At 37.9% G+C, this 15,416-nt stretch overlaps 1 protein-coding gene across 3 annotated transcripts in view; it reads right to left on the reverse strand.

Annotated features, from left to right (window-relative positions):
• The window catches only part of LOC127415712 (protein cornichon homolog 3-like), a 69,958-nt gene that overhangs the window by 36,409 nt on the left and 18,133 nt on the right, over positions 1 to 15,416 (reverse strand). For all 3 annotated transcript variants that reach the window (XR_007892978.1, XM_051654546.1, XM_051654547.1), the window contains exon 3: positions 6,405 to 6,452. Coding sequence is in view for 2 of the 3 variants with exons in the window: in XM_051654546.1 (XP_051510506.1) it covers positions 6,405 to 6,452 (48 nt within the window). In the remaining variant the exon portion in view is untranslated. The remainder of the gene's footprint in view (positions 1 to 6,404; positions 6,453 to 15,416) is intronic.

The raw sequence follows: 15,416 nt of genomic DNA on the forward strand, positions 1-15,416 counted from the left end.
ACTAATAAATATATATAGTTACAGTTTTTCCAACTGTTAGTCTACTTATATAACTGTTAATAAAAAGATTTTCAGTAGATTTACGCTTTAGTTTTTCTGTTAACGATAACAACACTGATTTGATGTGGCTCATAAAAATAAAATAAAAAAAAGAGGTGGATGTAATTCCTTTGACGATTGCAGTACAAAAGGCAAAAAGCTCCTATGTGCCATATCTTTTATCCTAGGGCTCTCAAACATCCGTATTTTATGTATTTGAGATTGGGAGGAGTAAAGTTTACAAATGTGGCCTGAACACTCAAGATGAATTTACATTTGGCTTTGTAGAGTTTTGTTTTATATGTAACTTAAACTACCTCCTAAAATGTGTTGCTATCTACCTCAGATGCATCTTGGAGAGCATTTACACTTCAAGTTCCAGCCTGATCTCATAAAAATTACGTGACGGTGACATTTTTGCAAAATTATGTTATTATGTGGTTCATTACATGTATGGCAGAAATGTCCACTGTGTGGCTCTAAAAGTGAGTTAAATTTTCCTTTGAACAAATTAGATTTTTTCAGGGTTAATACTTCAGTTGTTTTAAATCGACAAATCCTACCACTCTACCATAAAAACCTTACACCTAAACCTAACTGATATCATCATAAATGAACACGTGAGACAAAAAACTTAATTGCTGAAGCAACCACGTCATTTTTAGTCCTTTTATGACACTTTCCTATTTATGTGTCGACTCACATGCTCTTCAGGACTCAGTACCTAATTTAGCAAAAATGTAGGTATAATGTGATTCAGGTTGGTCTTTCATGATCGGACGGCTATCAGTAAAAACACATTTAAGGGATAGTTTACCCCCAAAAAGAAAAATCTCATAAATCATTTACTCACCTCATGCCATCTCAGATGTGTGACTTTCTTTCTGCTGCAGAACACAAATGAAGATTTTTAGAAGAATATCTCAGCTCTGTAGCACCAATGCAAGTGAATGGTGACCAAAACTTTGGAGCACCAGAAAGCACATAAAGGCAGCATAAAAGTAATCCATATAACTCCAGTGGTTTAATCCATGTCTTCTGAAACAATCTAATCAGCTTTGGGTGAGAACAGACCAAAATGTAACTCATTTTTCACTGTACATGTTGCCATTGCAGTCTCAAGGCACAATCATGATTTCAAGCTCGATTACACTTTCTAGTGCTTGACGCATGCGCGTGTAATCGAGTGTAATTGAGCTTGAAATCATGATTGCTAAGGAGACAGTTGATGTCAAGATTTATAGTGAAAAAGGGGTTACATTTTGGTATGTTCTCACCCAAAACCAATTGGATCACTTCAGAAGGCATAAATTAAAACACTTGAGTCTGATGGATAACTTTTATGCTGCCTTTATGTGCTATATGGAGCTTCAAAGTTTTGCCACCCATTCACTTGCATTGCATATACCTACAAAGCTGAGATATTCTTCTAAAAATATCTTTAATATCATGTAATGTGGAAACAAACTCATTTATCGATATTACTTAATAAAGTGAGTGTTTATCACTTACTTTTATATCTCCCTGAGTGTCGACATGTTTGTGTGACATCATGCCCCTGCATCTCGGCGAAATCGGAGATGAGAATTTCTGCACGAGCCTACAAGTTGTAATTCTGACTTCAAGATGCATTCCATTGCACTTTTCCTAGTAGAAAGTTGTAAAATCTGACTTTCTGAGTTGAATGGAACGCAGCACTACTTTTCAAAACTTGATCCGACACTGAATGCACAAGCAGCCTAATTTACACTTAGAAAACTCCTGATGTTGCTATAACAATGCAAAAAGCACTTACCAATTTGCCTGAAGTGAAAATCAGTCCTCCTTTCCTGATTAATAAATTAAGCAATCACACAGTCATGCAGAACATCTCAGGTTTGTAAATCCATAAGGATCTCTTTCTCAGTGGTGATGTGGGCAGTGACAGCCGACTCGTCAGCTAGATCTCACGCTCTTCGCATTCAAATTACGTCACTTAAAGCATGATTACGTCACTCAAGCCCAGCTAGAAGGCCTCGACCGGGACATATCCTAAAGATCACACCCACCAAAAACAAATAAATCAATCTGATTGGCTGATGAATCTGACAATCTGACTTTAGTTGCTCATTCATTTGCACTGTTGAGGGATTCTGTGGAAATTCTGAAGGCCTGACGGGGTGGAGCTCAGGCTCACACGCTGCTTCGGGCATGTGATTTGTGAATCAGCTGTCACACTTTGCTTGTAAGCATCAAGGAATAAATTCTGACTGGATAAACTTTCGTTTTTCTCTATTTGTTTGTAGATTAATTAAGAGTGGAAAGCAATTAAAAATACTTGGCAAAAAGGTGATTGAGAATGAAAGGATGAAAAATATTTATTTATTTGGCATGTTAGGCCAGCAGAGAAGGCTTTGCTTGCCCTGAGAATTCGCCACTGGTGTAAATCCATTAAAAATCTATGTACGCCTCTGCACCAATAGTTTAGTCTCAGCACTAAACTTCCTGATGAAAGCTGGCTGTTTTTGGCTCAGTAAGATACCCAGAGCAGAGCAACATAGATGCCTCCTCGTTCTCTGCCCAGAGCCCTTTGAAGGAGTTTTTACTTCAGGCAGAGGCAGGATTTCAGGATATCTCAGTGTAGCATGTGAAAAAGAAATATCAGATTTCCGTCTCTAATGAAATAAGGATTGCTTGGCAAAACCATAAGAGGAAGAGGCTGTGTTTGTTGCCAAACATAGCAGGCAACTAATCTGAGATGAGGTGTGATGTTCTTTTATGAGTTTTATTTAGCCTTGTGCTTGAAATCTATTAACGCATCTGAATCTATTAATAGGCTAATAAACTCAGGCATCTCCATAACAGATATAGGAAAGAGAATCGATTTTGTTCATCTATTCCTGCTGTCAATAACTACTATTTTGATAATGAGCAGTAAGCTAGAAGATGCTTTTATCCAAAGCAACATATATTTATTTTAGAGGGATTCTCCCTTGAACAACCTGAAGTGATTCCTCACATTGCTCCTGGTTAGGACACAGTGTAACGTGCATTAATACACATTTTTATCAACAAGCTAAAACAGATTAGAAACTCTTAGCAAATACAAGCATGTCAACGTAGCCCAACGTGCGCAACAACAAGGTCTGAAAGTCTTTTCAAGTGTTATCTTTTCAAATTTACTCTGGCATATGTCGGCCGATGTGTTTCACCCTGTACCTGAGCATCATCATGACCATGAGTTTCAAAAGAGAGGCTGCTGCATTGCATACAGGTCTTTTATTAACAATCCTCTGCCTTTCAGCTCAACAATGTAATTTTAAGTTATTGCGAGTTCTGTGCAAATGCCTTTGATGATGAATGTTAGTGTGAAGTGGAGTGATGGAAAGGACAGAATCGTTTGTACTGCAACATCAAAAAGTAGCTTCCCATTTGAAGAACAAACACACAGTCTAGCCAACCGTGGGGGATTATGCCACACTCCCCAGTGGATAACTCTGATTGGTTGCTGAAATACTGACCTTGACCTTAAGAGTTAGGCACAAAAAGCTTAGCATAGGAGAAAGTTGAGGTCAAAACAATGATGTACATTGCCGAACAAACATTCATTTTTGGATATAATTTTTGACTAATTGTATACAAATTAGAGCACACACACACACACACACACACACACACACACACACACACAAACATACATACATACATATGCGTGTGTGTGTTACTTTTATTGTTTTGTCATTTGAATACAAACAATCAGTCACAAATTATTTTGGTGGTGAAATTTTTTCCATTTAATGAAAGCAGATGGTGGCTGAGGCTGTCTGTCCTTAAAGGGATAGTTAACCCACAAATGAAAATGATCTCATAATCTATGCACCCTCATGCAATGTGTGTATGACTTTCTTTATTTTGCAGAACACAAACACAGATTTTTAAAAAGATTTCAGCTCTGTAGGTCCATACCATACAAGTGAACGTTGACTAAAACTTCAAAGCTCCAAAAAGCACATAAAGGCAGCATAAAAGTAATCAATAAGACTCCACTGGTTAAATCCATATCTTCAGAAGTGATATGATAGGTGTGGGTGAGAAACAGATCAAAATTTAAGTCCTTTTTTACTTTAAATCTCCAACTTTGACCAGCACTGACCAATAGGTGGCAATATGCACAAAGAATGTGAATCGCCAAAACACAGAATTGAAAATAAAAGTGGAGATTTATAGTAAAAAAGAACTTAAATACTGATCTATTTCTCACCCACAACTATTATGCCACTTCTGAAGACATGGATTTAACCACTGGAGTCGTATGGATTACTTTTATGCTGCCTTTATGTGCTTTTTGGAGTTTCAATGTTTTGGTCACCATTCACTTGCATTGTGAGGACCTACAGAGCTGAAATCTTCATTTGTGTTCTGCAGAAAAAGGAAGTCATACACATCTGGGATGGCGAAGGTGAGTAAATGATGAGAGACCTTTCATTTTTAGTGGAACTATTATTTTAACATATTCTGTGTTCGACATAATAAAAACAATTCATACAGGTTTGGAACAACATGAGGATGAGTAAATGAAGACAGAATTTTCATTTTTGTGCAAACTATTCTTTTATAGAAAAAAAGTCAGTCACATGAAGTCACATGTGAGAGTGGCAACAGCAATATGAAGAAATATTCCAATGTTCAATAAATAATTCAATTTAAAACACACACTCAAAATTATATGATTAAAAAAAAAAAGAATTATCAAGGTCTATGAGTTATGTATCCTGGAAGTAAGTGTTAGCAGTTGTCTTAAAATATGCTGGTAGTTTGCATGGAAGCTTTGCATGACTCAGCATTAGAATATATTTGTCTGACTGGCTCTAAATCACCAAAGCAAAGCACTGTTCCCATCTCGATTTTCCAGAGGATTCATGCTCTGTGTTTAGGTGGATGAGAACTGACACAACACAAATGATGCTGAAGACATTCATACTGCCCAAATAAAAATGAGAAAACATACGTTTGTTTGCTGGCTGTGGAAAATCCACAGTACCTACAGTGGTGAAAAATAATCTCATGCTATATTTGGTCACCCTAGCACTGAAAACCTTGTGTGGGTGCTTGTAAGCATTACTGAATGGCTCATTCTTGAAAAATGCACAATGCACTCCACAGCAAAATTATGTCACATTAACAAACAAATATGTATATTTTCTCATGCACAGACATATACAACTCTCTGCTGAGTCAAGAGATTTCCAACTGTTAGAACCTGATCAGAATGGAAATCTATCGATTTGCACACACTCATTGGCTTGACTTACAGAGATCTTCACAAATTATCTCTAGGCCCATGTCAGTCAAGTAAAGACTCAATTGGATGTGATATGAGCCTTAAGCTAAGTGTTTACAACCAAGATAATTAATATTGATAATAAATTATAACCCACAAGCCCCATGTGCAGGAAGACTCCAATCGAGAGACAGAGAGAGGCAAAATAAGAGAAAATGAGAGAAAGAAAAGGAATAACAGCATAGATGTCACTCTTTTGATCTAAAACCAGGTCATTCCGTGCGTTACCCAGAACAATTGTGCTTAGGCACATATGAAGCGCTTATTCAGCCAATGTTACACTGTAAAGTGCAGGAATACTTTGAGTGTTTTTGCCAGGCAATGCTTCCTTTTTCCTTCACATTTGCAATCAGGTGGAACAGAGTAACAACAGAAACCCTTTTCTGCTAGGTGCACATGCACACAGAACAGCTTGGATGCTAATTGAGCCTTATACGATAAGACATTTTACTCATGAAGGCATTTTGCTGATGTTGGCACAATCCATGGAACCTAACAGTTTACAGTATGTACTTAGAGCAGGATTCAAACATACAATGCTGTGAATGTCACACTTAAAAATGTCGGAAACACCTTTTAATACCTTTAATTAATAAGTTGTCTTTAACAAACATTATATAATGCTTTTAAAGACCTCAAGAAATATCTGGACAAACACCGTTTTCTTTCCTGCATTGACACATTTCCTACTGAAAGAAAGTTTAGGATGACATATCAAAGAGCTTGTAACTTTTTTTTATTTCACAGCCATGAACAATGATTTGCAAGTCGGTTTTGTGGGAAGAGGCATTCTAATTCTACAGAGCATTTGATTGGACCAAATCTGTGTGTACTGAAGATGTCGTACAAGTGGAATACATAGACATCGATGCTACAATTGCTAAAGTTTACCATGTAATGCTGTAAGGTAAAAAAAAAAAAAAAAAAAAAAAAGGATAATTCAAGAAGGTGCATCTAAAAAAAATTTTTTAAATGCATGTAAAAAAAAAAACAAAAAAAAAAACAAGTGTCATTTTGGCACGCATAGAAAATGAACGTTACATACCTTTCGTAGAAGGCAGCAGATCCTCTCAATGTTCCGAAGCCTTTCACGCTGTTAAGAGAAAATAAGACCTTTTAAATCTCCCATAACACCTAAAATGCCACTATCAAGGACAAAACATTCAGACTTCACTTAAAATGTGATTGTATGTGTATGCATGTGTTTATGCATTTTTATGTGTGTCGCACAGTGGTTACGGCTTTGAAATGACACTGCTGCCTAAGGCTTTTGTTTTCCCAGTTCTTAGCCTATGTTCCCTTGCAGAATCATAGAGCACTATACACTGGCAAGGACATCAAGGGACATGCATTTAGAAAAACAACTGGTGGAAAACACAGCAGACGGAAAACACAGCAGACAGATTTTTGAATGGCATGTGAAAGTGGCATATGGTGATTACATGAAAACATATCCATTTTTGGGGGTGGGGATAGTCGTGGTACTCTCCAAGGAGAATGCTTCAAAATCTATTTTTACATATGCTCCCAGACACGGCATAGTCAGTGTTTACTACGTTAATCACATTTGTGCAGTGGCATAGATCTTATTTGGCAGAGATTTGAATGCAACCTCTGCAGACGTCCTTAAAAATCACTTTTGAAGGAACAGTTCACTTTAAAATTAAAATTCTGTTATTATTTACACACATTCATATCATTCTAAAACAAAAGAACCCAAAAGGAGCTACAGTATTAGGCAGAATGTTCGGTCACATTCACTTTCTTAGAAAAAATTTGCACTGAAAGTAAACTGTGACTGAGGCTAATATTTTGCCTAACAGCTCCTTTCACAGTGAAAAGAAAGTCGTAAGAGTTTAGAACAACATGAGGGTGAGTAAATGCTGGTAGGAATTTTCATTTTTAGCTTTTTATTTGTTTGTACCCTGAATCAGGGTACCTACTTCATCTACTGTAAATGCATTTTTTGCTTCTAGAATGCACTATGGCATTGTATAATTTTTCATCTTTGACGCACAACAGGGAGCAAAACACAATGGGTGGCATGTATGGATGTATGTTAAGGCACAAATAAATCTTACATGAGTGACACGGAAGAAAAAATGGCTGCCCTCTGGCAGGAAGAGTGCAAAGATGCTATTTTCTGCATTAATGAAGTCCAAACACATATTTGATTGCCATTTCTTAAATTTTCACTGAAGAAAAAAAAGTTATTCAACTCAATGCATTATTTAATCTAGTAGCCTGCACTTGTAAATAATGTACTGTAATGTAGCCTACTGTCAACAGAAACACCCATGGTGACCACTCCCCTCATTCTCAGCAAGTACTGTCCTTTAACCAGAGATGGCCTTATTATTCCGTTTAGTCACAAACGCACACAAAAACAGAATTAAAGCTGATGTGGTATTTACTTCTTTTGCTAGTGTATATATATTATATATTTGTATTAATATTTTCTTATGTACAAAATACATTTCCCGTAGCTCAACTGTGCTGCTAACAACAAAATTCCCAGGGAACACACATAGGCTACCAGGGACTAAAAACGGTTCAAAGAACGAAAAAGAAAATCAAAAACAATCTACATTTTTGCAGAACATAAACGAAATTGGGAATTAAGTCATTTTCAATAGTACCATTATTTTTAAATGCTGGTAACCGCTTATAAATGTTTAATTTCGTTCCAATAATTTTTTCATGAAAACAAAGGCTTCAAAGGGACCAAAGGCCACAGTAAATTTTTGGAACTCCACCACCTGGTGTTGCCCTAAAAGAACGTGCTTTGATCCTGAAGGAAACCTCTGTATCACACATTTCTTTGCCTAATTGCCTAATTGTGGATGTGGTATTCTGTTAATGAAGACCTTTTAACAACTATGTATAATTACTACATATACATGCATGGCTAATCCAGATACAAGGAAAACATTGTAAAAAGTATAAGTCTTAAGTAATAAGTCTTCATTAAATTATTGTTAGATATGATGCATTCATACAGATTTGATGCTGCCAGGTTTTGACTGAGAAGCAGACCTGTCATCAAAATTTTACTTGAATTAACTGTATGCTTGTTATGATTTCTATGCAGATAAATTCACCACATTGGAACAAATTTAATGGCTTATTTTCACTTATTTTGGTGAGGCATGTGGCTTATTTTGGGCTGATTTTCCAGACCACATTGCTTGTTTCTCTTGCAAGATCTGGCAACACTGCAACTAGTATTTCACCCACCCTTAGCTCAGAGTAGTCATTTAATAAAATAAAAAATCAAATGTTTTTAACCGTTCTTTTATTTTGTTCAAACCGGTAACCATTTGGAAAGGAGGCAGCAGAACCTCTGAACCAGAATTAAAAAATACTGTTTTTGCTCAGAATGACCCAAAATTAAAATCATTAAGATTTTAGTCCCTGTAGGCTACTGCTGATAATGAATGGGGCTTTTCAGACGAATGCGTATTTGCATCCATCTGTTTTTTTGTTTTTTTTAAATGTCTTTGTAAACATGTGCTAGATGGATGTATTTGACCATTGCAAACTTGAACTGTAAAAGTGTTCAACGTGTTTACTACAAAAATCACATTTGTGCAGTGGCATAGATCTTTTTTAGTAGAGATTTTAATGCAATATTATTCACCTAAATTATATCATCATTTACTCTTCCTCATATTATTTTAAAACAGTGGAACACAAAAGGAGTTATTAGGCAGAATGTTAGCCTCAGTCATCATTCAATTTCATTGTATGGAAAAAAGAAGCAATGAAAGTGAATTGTGACTGAGGCTTACATTCTGACCAACATCTCCTTTTGTGTTCCACAGTGGGAAAAAAGATAATTTAAGGTTAGCTTTTTTTTGACAGCGTGTAAAGTTAAAAATAAATTTGAACTTTTAAAAACTCATTTTGAGACGTGCATTCTGCTCTAAGCGTTGCGCTACGTCTACTTTTAGCGCAATAACATGTTCCGTCTCTGAACAGCCCCTAAGTCACTTTAAATAAGAGTAAGAGCCAAGTGAATAAATGTAAATATAAAATATGAGGAACAAGTGCAGAATTTGTGCAGTTCTCACTACAATTATGTTAAAAATTTGCTGAGTTAATGCTTTAAGTTGTAATTTTGATATATGTTGCTATTATCCAGAACTTGCCTCAGTGCACTTTTCAAACAGTTTTTTCCCTAGACGCTTTGATTGGCAATCCCCCACTGTCCTGTTCCAGCACACAGCTGTTTCTCACAGATTAGACCAAACATCCATTAAAAGTTTCACTGAACTCTCACTATTTCTGTCACTTTTAATTAGCAGGCAATTAGACTCAGCTCCCTTTGAAATATTCGTCAGCACAAATTCTGTTTGACAAGTGCTGGCAAACAGTGTAAACATTATGGTAGAGAGAAAGTAATGTTTATGACCATGGAATCATACAGAAGAAACTGCAAGGTACAATGGTTTATTGTCTTTGAAGTAGACGCAAATGCAAACACAACAGAATTGAGTCTCTCATCTCTGTAGCACAAATAATATTCAGCATAACTACTAATGATGGGATTGAAAGAGCATGATTCATACAGTTAGTTCTAAACTAATGGGTCGCAGGTCTATTCTGTCGCAGACAGAAAGGAAAAAGACAGTGCTAGATGCAAATAACATAATGCAACTAACCATATCATTGAGTAAAGGATAGCAAAAAAATGTGTGATATGCAAGAAGGATGTGAATCACCAAAAACAGAAGAAGGAGGGAGAGAAAGTGAAAGTAAAGGGGAAACTGACTGAGCAGGGAGGAAAATTTACAGTAAAAGAGGACTTAAATATTGATCTGTTTCTCACCCACATCTATCAAATCGTTTCAGAATATATGGATTCAACCACCGGAGAGATACTTTTATTTTGCCCATATGTAGATTTTGGAGCTTCAAAATTTTGGCACCTATTCACTTACATTCTATGGAACTAAAGAGCTGAGAAATACTTCAGCAGATGAAAGAATGTCATACACATCTGGGATGGCATGAGAGCGAGTAAATGATGAGAGAATTTTCATTTTTGGGTGAACTAATCCTTTAATAATTTTGCACATTGTTGGGCCTATGCAGTTCATGGCTACTGTATATAACTACATTTTAATGTTTGATTTTAAGGATATTTTTGTTTACTTTAACACAATACATTGGTCCTGCGGTGGGTCACCACTTGATGTCCAATGTAAAATCTGGATCCTGAAGAAAAAACAATTGAGAACCACTGATATAGAGAAATGTTTAATCTTGCTATATTTTTTTATTTAGCTTAATCCAATCAAACAATCTTTCTGCCTTGCAATCTAAGCAAAGAGTTGACTGTGGTATTTAAGAAACCCACCACTGCAGCGCAAAACTGAAATAATATTGGTACAACTTTTTCAGTCTTTTGAAGCACTCTTCATTTCCCTCAGCTAAGTGATTCAGTCAGGGATAATGTTTAAATGCCAAAGCAAAATGTTATGATTTGCTGCTCTGCACCCGCAGCAAATTGAGTCATATGGAAAGTAAAAGAACCCAAAAGGACCATCCGTGTCCAATTCAAAGTGGGCCCTGAGGAGGGTCATGTGACCCTCTAAGGCAGCCATGATGTGTAATATATTTTCCACAATATCTAAATAGGACAATCAGCTCATGATTTTCCAAGAGCAGAAATCATGAACTTCCTGAAGCTCAATTAGTAAAGCGCTGTACCACCAATTCCAAGGTCATGGGTTTGATTCCCAGGGAACACACATACTTGTCAAGTATTGGATTCCTGTAGAGACTCTTAGTTTGAAAGTTCCTTTGTTTCTCTCCATTGTCTCTGTCTTCAGGTCCTTTGCCCTAATGGTATCACAGGTGTTCATCATCGTCTTATTATCCATATATATATATATATATATATCTCGTCCGTTTCTTTGTTCCTTTGTCTGTTCTTGTTTGTATGTTATTGCATTGTAAACCAGCATAAGCCAGCGTGTGTTTCCGTCTTCCTTGAATCTCTTCTTTAGTTTATTATTAAAGTCCTGAATTTGGATCCTCATTCTCAGGTCTCGTCTCTTCTCTGCACAGACCCTGACAGAAGATCTAACCACCAAAATGGACCCAGCGGAGGCGATGGGCATTTTCTTAACTCTTGCTCCAGTCCGGCAGAAACCGGCCTCTCATGACTTGGCCTTGGGCTGCAATCTGGGGAGTTGGTGTCAGGGCAACCGCCCTTTTGGTGTTTATGCCGAGGCACTCTTCGATGCAGCTCAGGGCTTGGGTTATAGTGAGGCCGCCTTGATATACCTCTTCCTGTCCGGACTTGATGAGCCAATGGATTGGGAATTATGGGAAGACCTGGAGGCTTGATCTTTCTGGGAGGTCGTAGATTGTGTCTGTGAAATCATGGAGGAGAGGTTCCTACTTGGGCTGTGGGAACCCAACTTCACTGCTCCCACCTCCCAGCCCTTACCAGCTGCTCAACCTTTGTCCACTGCTGACCACCAGGAGGCGGCGGCTGGTCCCGCAGCTGTGTATCCGGCCATCCCGAAGAGGAGGAGGACAGGGGACCCTGCTCCTCTGCCGCAGTCAGCATCCACAGCCACGGAGGCCATTCCCCTGCCGTTGCCAGCATCCACGGCCACAGAGGCTGTTCCCCTGCCCCTGTCAGCACCCATGCCTGCCGTGGTCAATGAGCCAGTGCCCATGTCTGCCACGGTCAACGAGCCAGCGCCCTAGCCTACCACAGTCAACGAGCCAGTGCCCATGCCTGCCACAGTAAATGAGCCAGTTCCTGAAGCCTCTGCCGTCCCAGAGTCCTGAGCCACCTCTGTCTCCACCTCATGCTGCTCTGCCCCAGAGTCTCTGCCTCCTGAGGCTCCGCCCTCTGAAATTCCAACATGCCACTGTGCCTTGTCGGGCCCTGTTCTACAGCCCAGGCCTCCTCCAAGGCCTCCAGACCCTGCTTCCTTCCTAGAGCTGCCTCCCTGCCATATGTACCCCGCTCCCTTCCTGAAGCCACTTCCCTGGTCCCCTGGTCTACGCCTGTCTCTGGGCCCTCCACCGGCTCCACCATGGACCATTGTCATTTTTTTGGGGGGGCTTCAGGAGCCACCTTTTAAGGGGAGGGTCTACTCCTGTAGAGACTCTTAGATTGAAAGTTTGTTGAGACTCTTATTTTAAAAGTTCCTTTGTTTCTCTCCATTGTCTCTGTCTTCAGTTCCTTTGCCCTAATTGTATCACAGGTGTTCCTCGTCGTCTTGTTATCCTTTGTGTGTGTATATATATATACACATATATACAGTATATCTCCTCAGTTTCATTGTTCCTTTGTCGGTTCTTGTTTGTATGTTAGTGCATTGTAAGCCAGCATATTACTGTAGCATTTGTGTTTCCTTCTTCCTTAAAACTCTTCTTTTGTTTATTATTAAAGTCCTGCACTTGGATCCTCACTCTCTTGTCTCTTCCCTGCACAGACCCTGACATAGGCGACATAGGCGGTTGCCTAGGGTGCAAAATGACAGAGGTGGCGCACAATATTTTATGTCGGAAGTGCGCCCTCTCATGACGACTGTGCGCCCCTCTACCCATATATTGAGCACTAGCGCAACGCAAATATATTATAATCAGGTCCTTCTTAAATGTGGACAAAATGAACCAAATTATCAGATGCACAAGGCAGGAAGCGGCACAAAGAAGAGGGGCAGAAAAAAAGAGCAATATAAAGGTAAGAATCACAAGTTAATGACTGTTCATGTCAGCCATTGATGTTTACTTTGAAATAGCTTATTTAGAACCTCTCAAATGGCACAGAGAGTGTGCTTTTGCTTGTTTTATTTAAGTTTAGTGCAAGTTAAGTGCAGTGTATTTTCTTTAAAATAAACTTAAGCTTCTATAATGTTGTTTTAATTTCAGTTATATTGCTGCTTGCTTTCACTTCACCAAAAAACTCCTAAGTGTCTTCTTTTAAAAGAGACCATGATTAGGACTGTAGTCTAAAGCATTCATGCTTAGCACCCTCAAACGAACATTAGAGCACCCTCAATTGCAGACCAGGGCAAACTACTGCCCATGGGTCGATTTATCATGAATGTTTTTTATTAGATCTTTCATTTATCTGGCTTTGGGACCTATCACGCATCCACAAGCTTTTAAGATGCTCAGGGTTGCCAGATAATAGATCCAACACCCCAATCAGAGATTTATACATGCACAAATAGCAAATATTTCACCTTATGTCATACTTAATTTATGCAATCTGGCAACCATGCATGCGAGTACGCGCTTTCTCTCTCCTCTTCGAATAAAATAAAACACGCTCAATAGTGCAACATTATGCTAAAAGAAAAGTGATGCAGTAACTCGTTAGTCTGCGTATGCTATTTAGTGCCAAGTCTGCGAGCAAACCTTTTCAGTGATGAATTTTAGTAAAATCCCAGTAGACCTTCGCATCATTCGAACACGGAGGGGACACGCGAGCAAAACCAAGCGAGAGAGGGATATGTTTGTTCTTTGTGTCTATTTGTAAAATGCTGAATTTCCTCACACCTGTATGCGAATGTTACTCTGGCAGTAATCATTTATCAGTGACATGCAGCCTGTTTTATTCAGTTGTGTGCTGAATGGGATGCCAAACAAACCATGCCAAGGTTGATAGTGTTTTGAGAATAAAACAACTTTGTCCACTTTTCAGCAAACATTAAATTAAGCTTTTAGGATCTATAATTTCCGAATATTTTATTTTACTATTAAACCATATCTAAAATCTCACCTAGGGTACCAACAGAGCCTGGGCCGGCCCTGCCCTGACAATACTATATATATAAAAAAATAAAACAAATGTAGACCTTGAATACACTGTAGACCCAAAACTGTACATTGCTTTGGATAAAACTGTGTATCAATTTAGAGGATTAAAACCTGATGTTAGTGAGCCCATGGGTATGCTGAAGTGGTCATATTTGTGCATGCTGGCAAACACCTTGTTTGGAGAAGATCATAAAACCCCTGCCCTTCATGCAAGCAACATGTCATAATGAGAACTCTAATTCATTGAGGTTTTAAACTGAAATCAGCCTCATGCATGTTAATTTCTGTCTTAGCACATTAGCGTGATAAAATGTTAAAAGCTTGCACGCATCAGGCAGCACAGCAGACACCCATTCTATCTACTGAGCTCATAACGTTAACATGAAAGATGCCTTGTGTGAACATAATGAAAACTCATCAAGGATTATTAGAGTATCTTATCAATAATAACATCAGAAGAGTTTAATTGCTGGAGAATTACGTCTTGAATGCCTTCACAGAATTAGCCGGACGGCAGCAGTCAAGGGTAGTTAAATGTGACGGTTCTGCTTGCTCTCTCTAGCTCTCGATTTGAGAAAGCAATATACTGACATATGGATAGTTGATGAATGAACATGGTACTTTTCTTTTTCAGTATCAAGATCTTGGGCTAAAATGTACAGTATTTGTATAAGGGAAAGTGTATGATTTTAGATGCTGTAAGTGGTCAGCATTTCTTTTAAGTTTCTCACCACTTTGAATCAACTTTTTGATTTCACAAATTTATTTCAAATGGTCCTGGGGTGTAACAAATTAACTTTTTAAAAGTACAAAAAAAAAAAAAAATAAAAATAAAAAACTACTCTCTCAATTAATATGACGTCATGAAAATTGCATGCATTGTAATTATATTACAATGTGGTACATATTAGGTATTTGAGTTAAAACTCTCCCTCTTCTTACTTTTAAAATCTACAACAATTTCTAATTAGCAGAATGTTCAAGGATCCCCAAGAGATTGCCTGTTTAGAAGTGGATTTTGTGAGATCTCACAAGACTGAATAACTGGACAGAATAGTACAGACACTTTTAGGGCAATATGTAAATTCATAACCAGACCGTTTTAAAGAAATATAGACCTGATTAAATAATTCCAATATATATAAATTGTATTTTGATCAACATTAATTTTTATATGATTCTGTATTTCACGGTTTATGATGAGGACAGACACAATTTCTACATTTTACTTTGAATTGCTTTAAAATGACATTGATAGAGT

The sequence above is a fragment of the Myxocyprinus asiaticus genome, chromosome 25 (assembly GCF_019703515.2).
Source record: "Myxocyprinus asiaticus isolate MX2 ecotype Aquarium Trade chromosome 25, UBuf_Myxa_2, whole genome shotgun sequence".
Classification (NCBI taxonomy): domain Eukaryota; kingdom Metazoa; phylum Chordata; class Actinopteri; order Cypriniformes; family Catostomidae; genus Myxocyprinus; species Myxocyprinus asiaticus.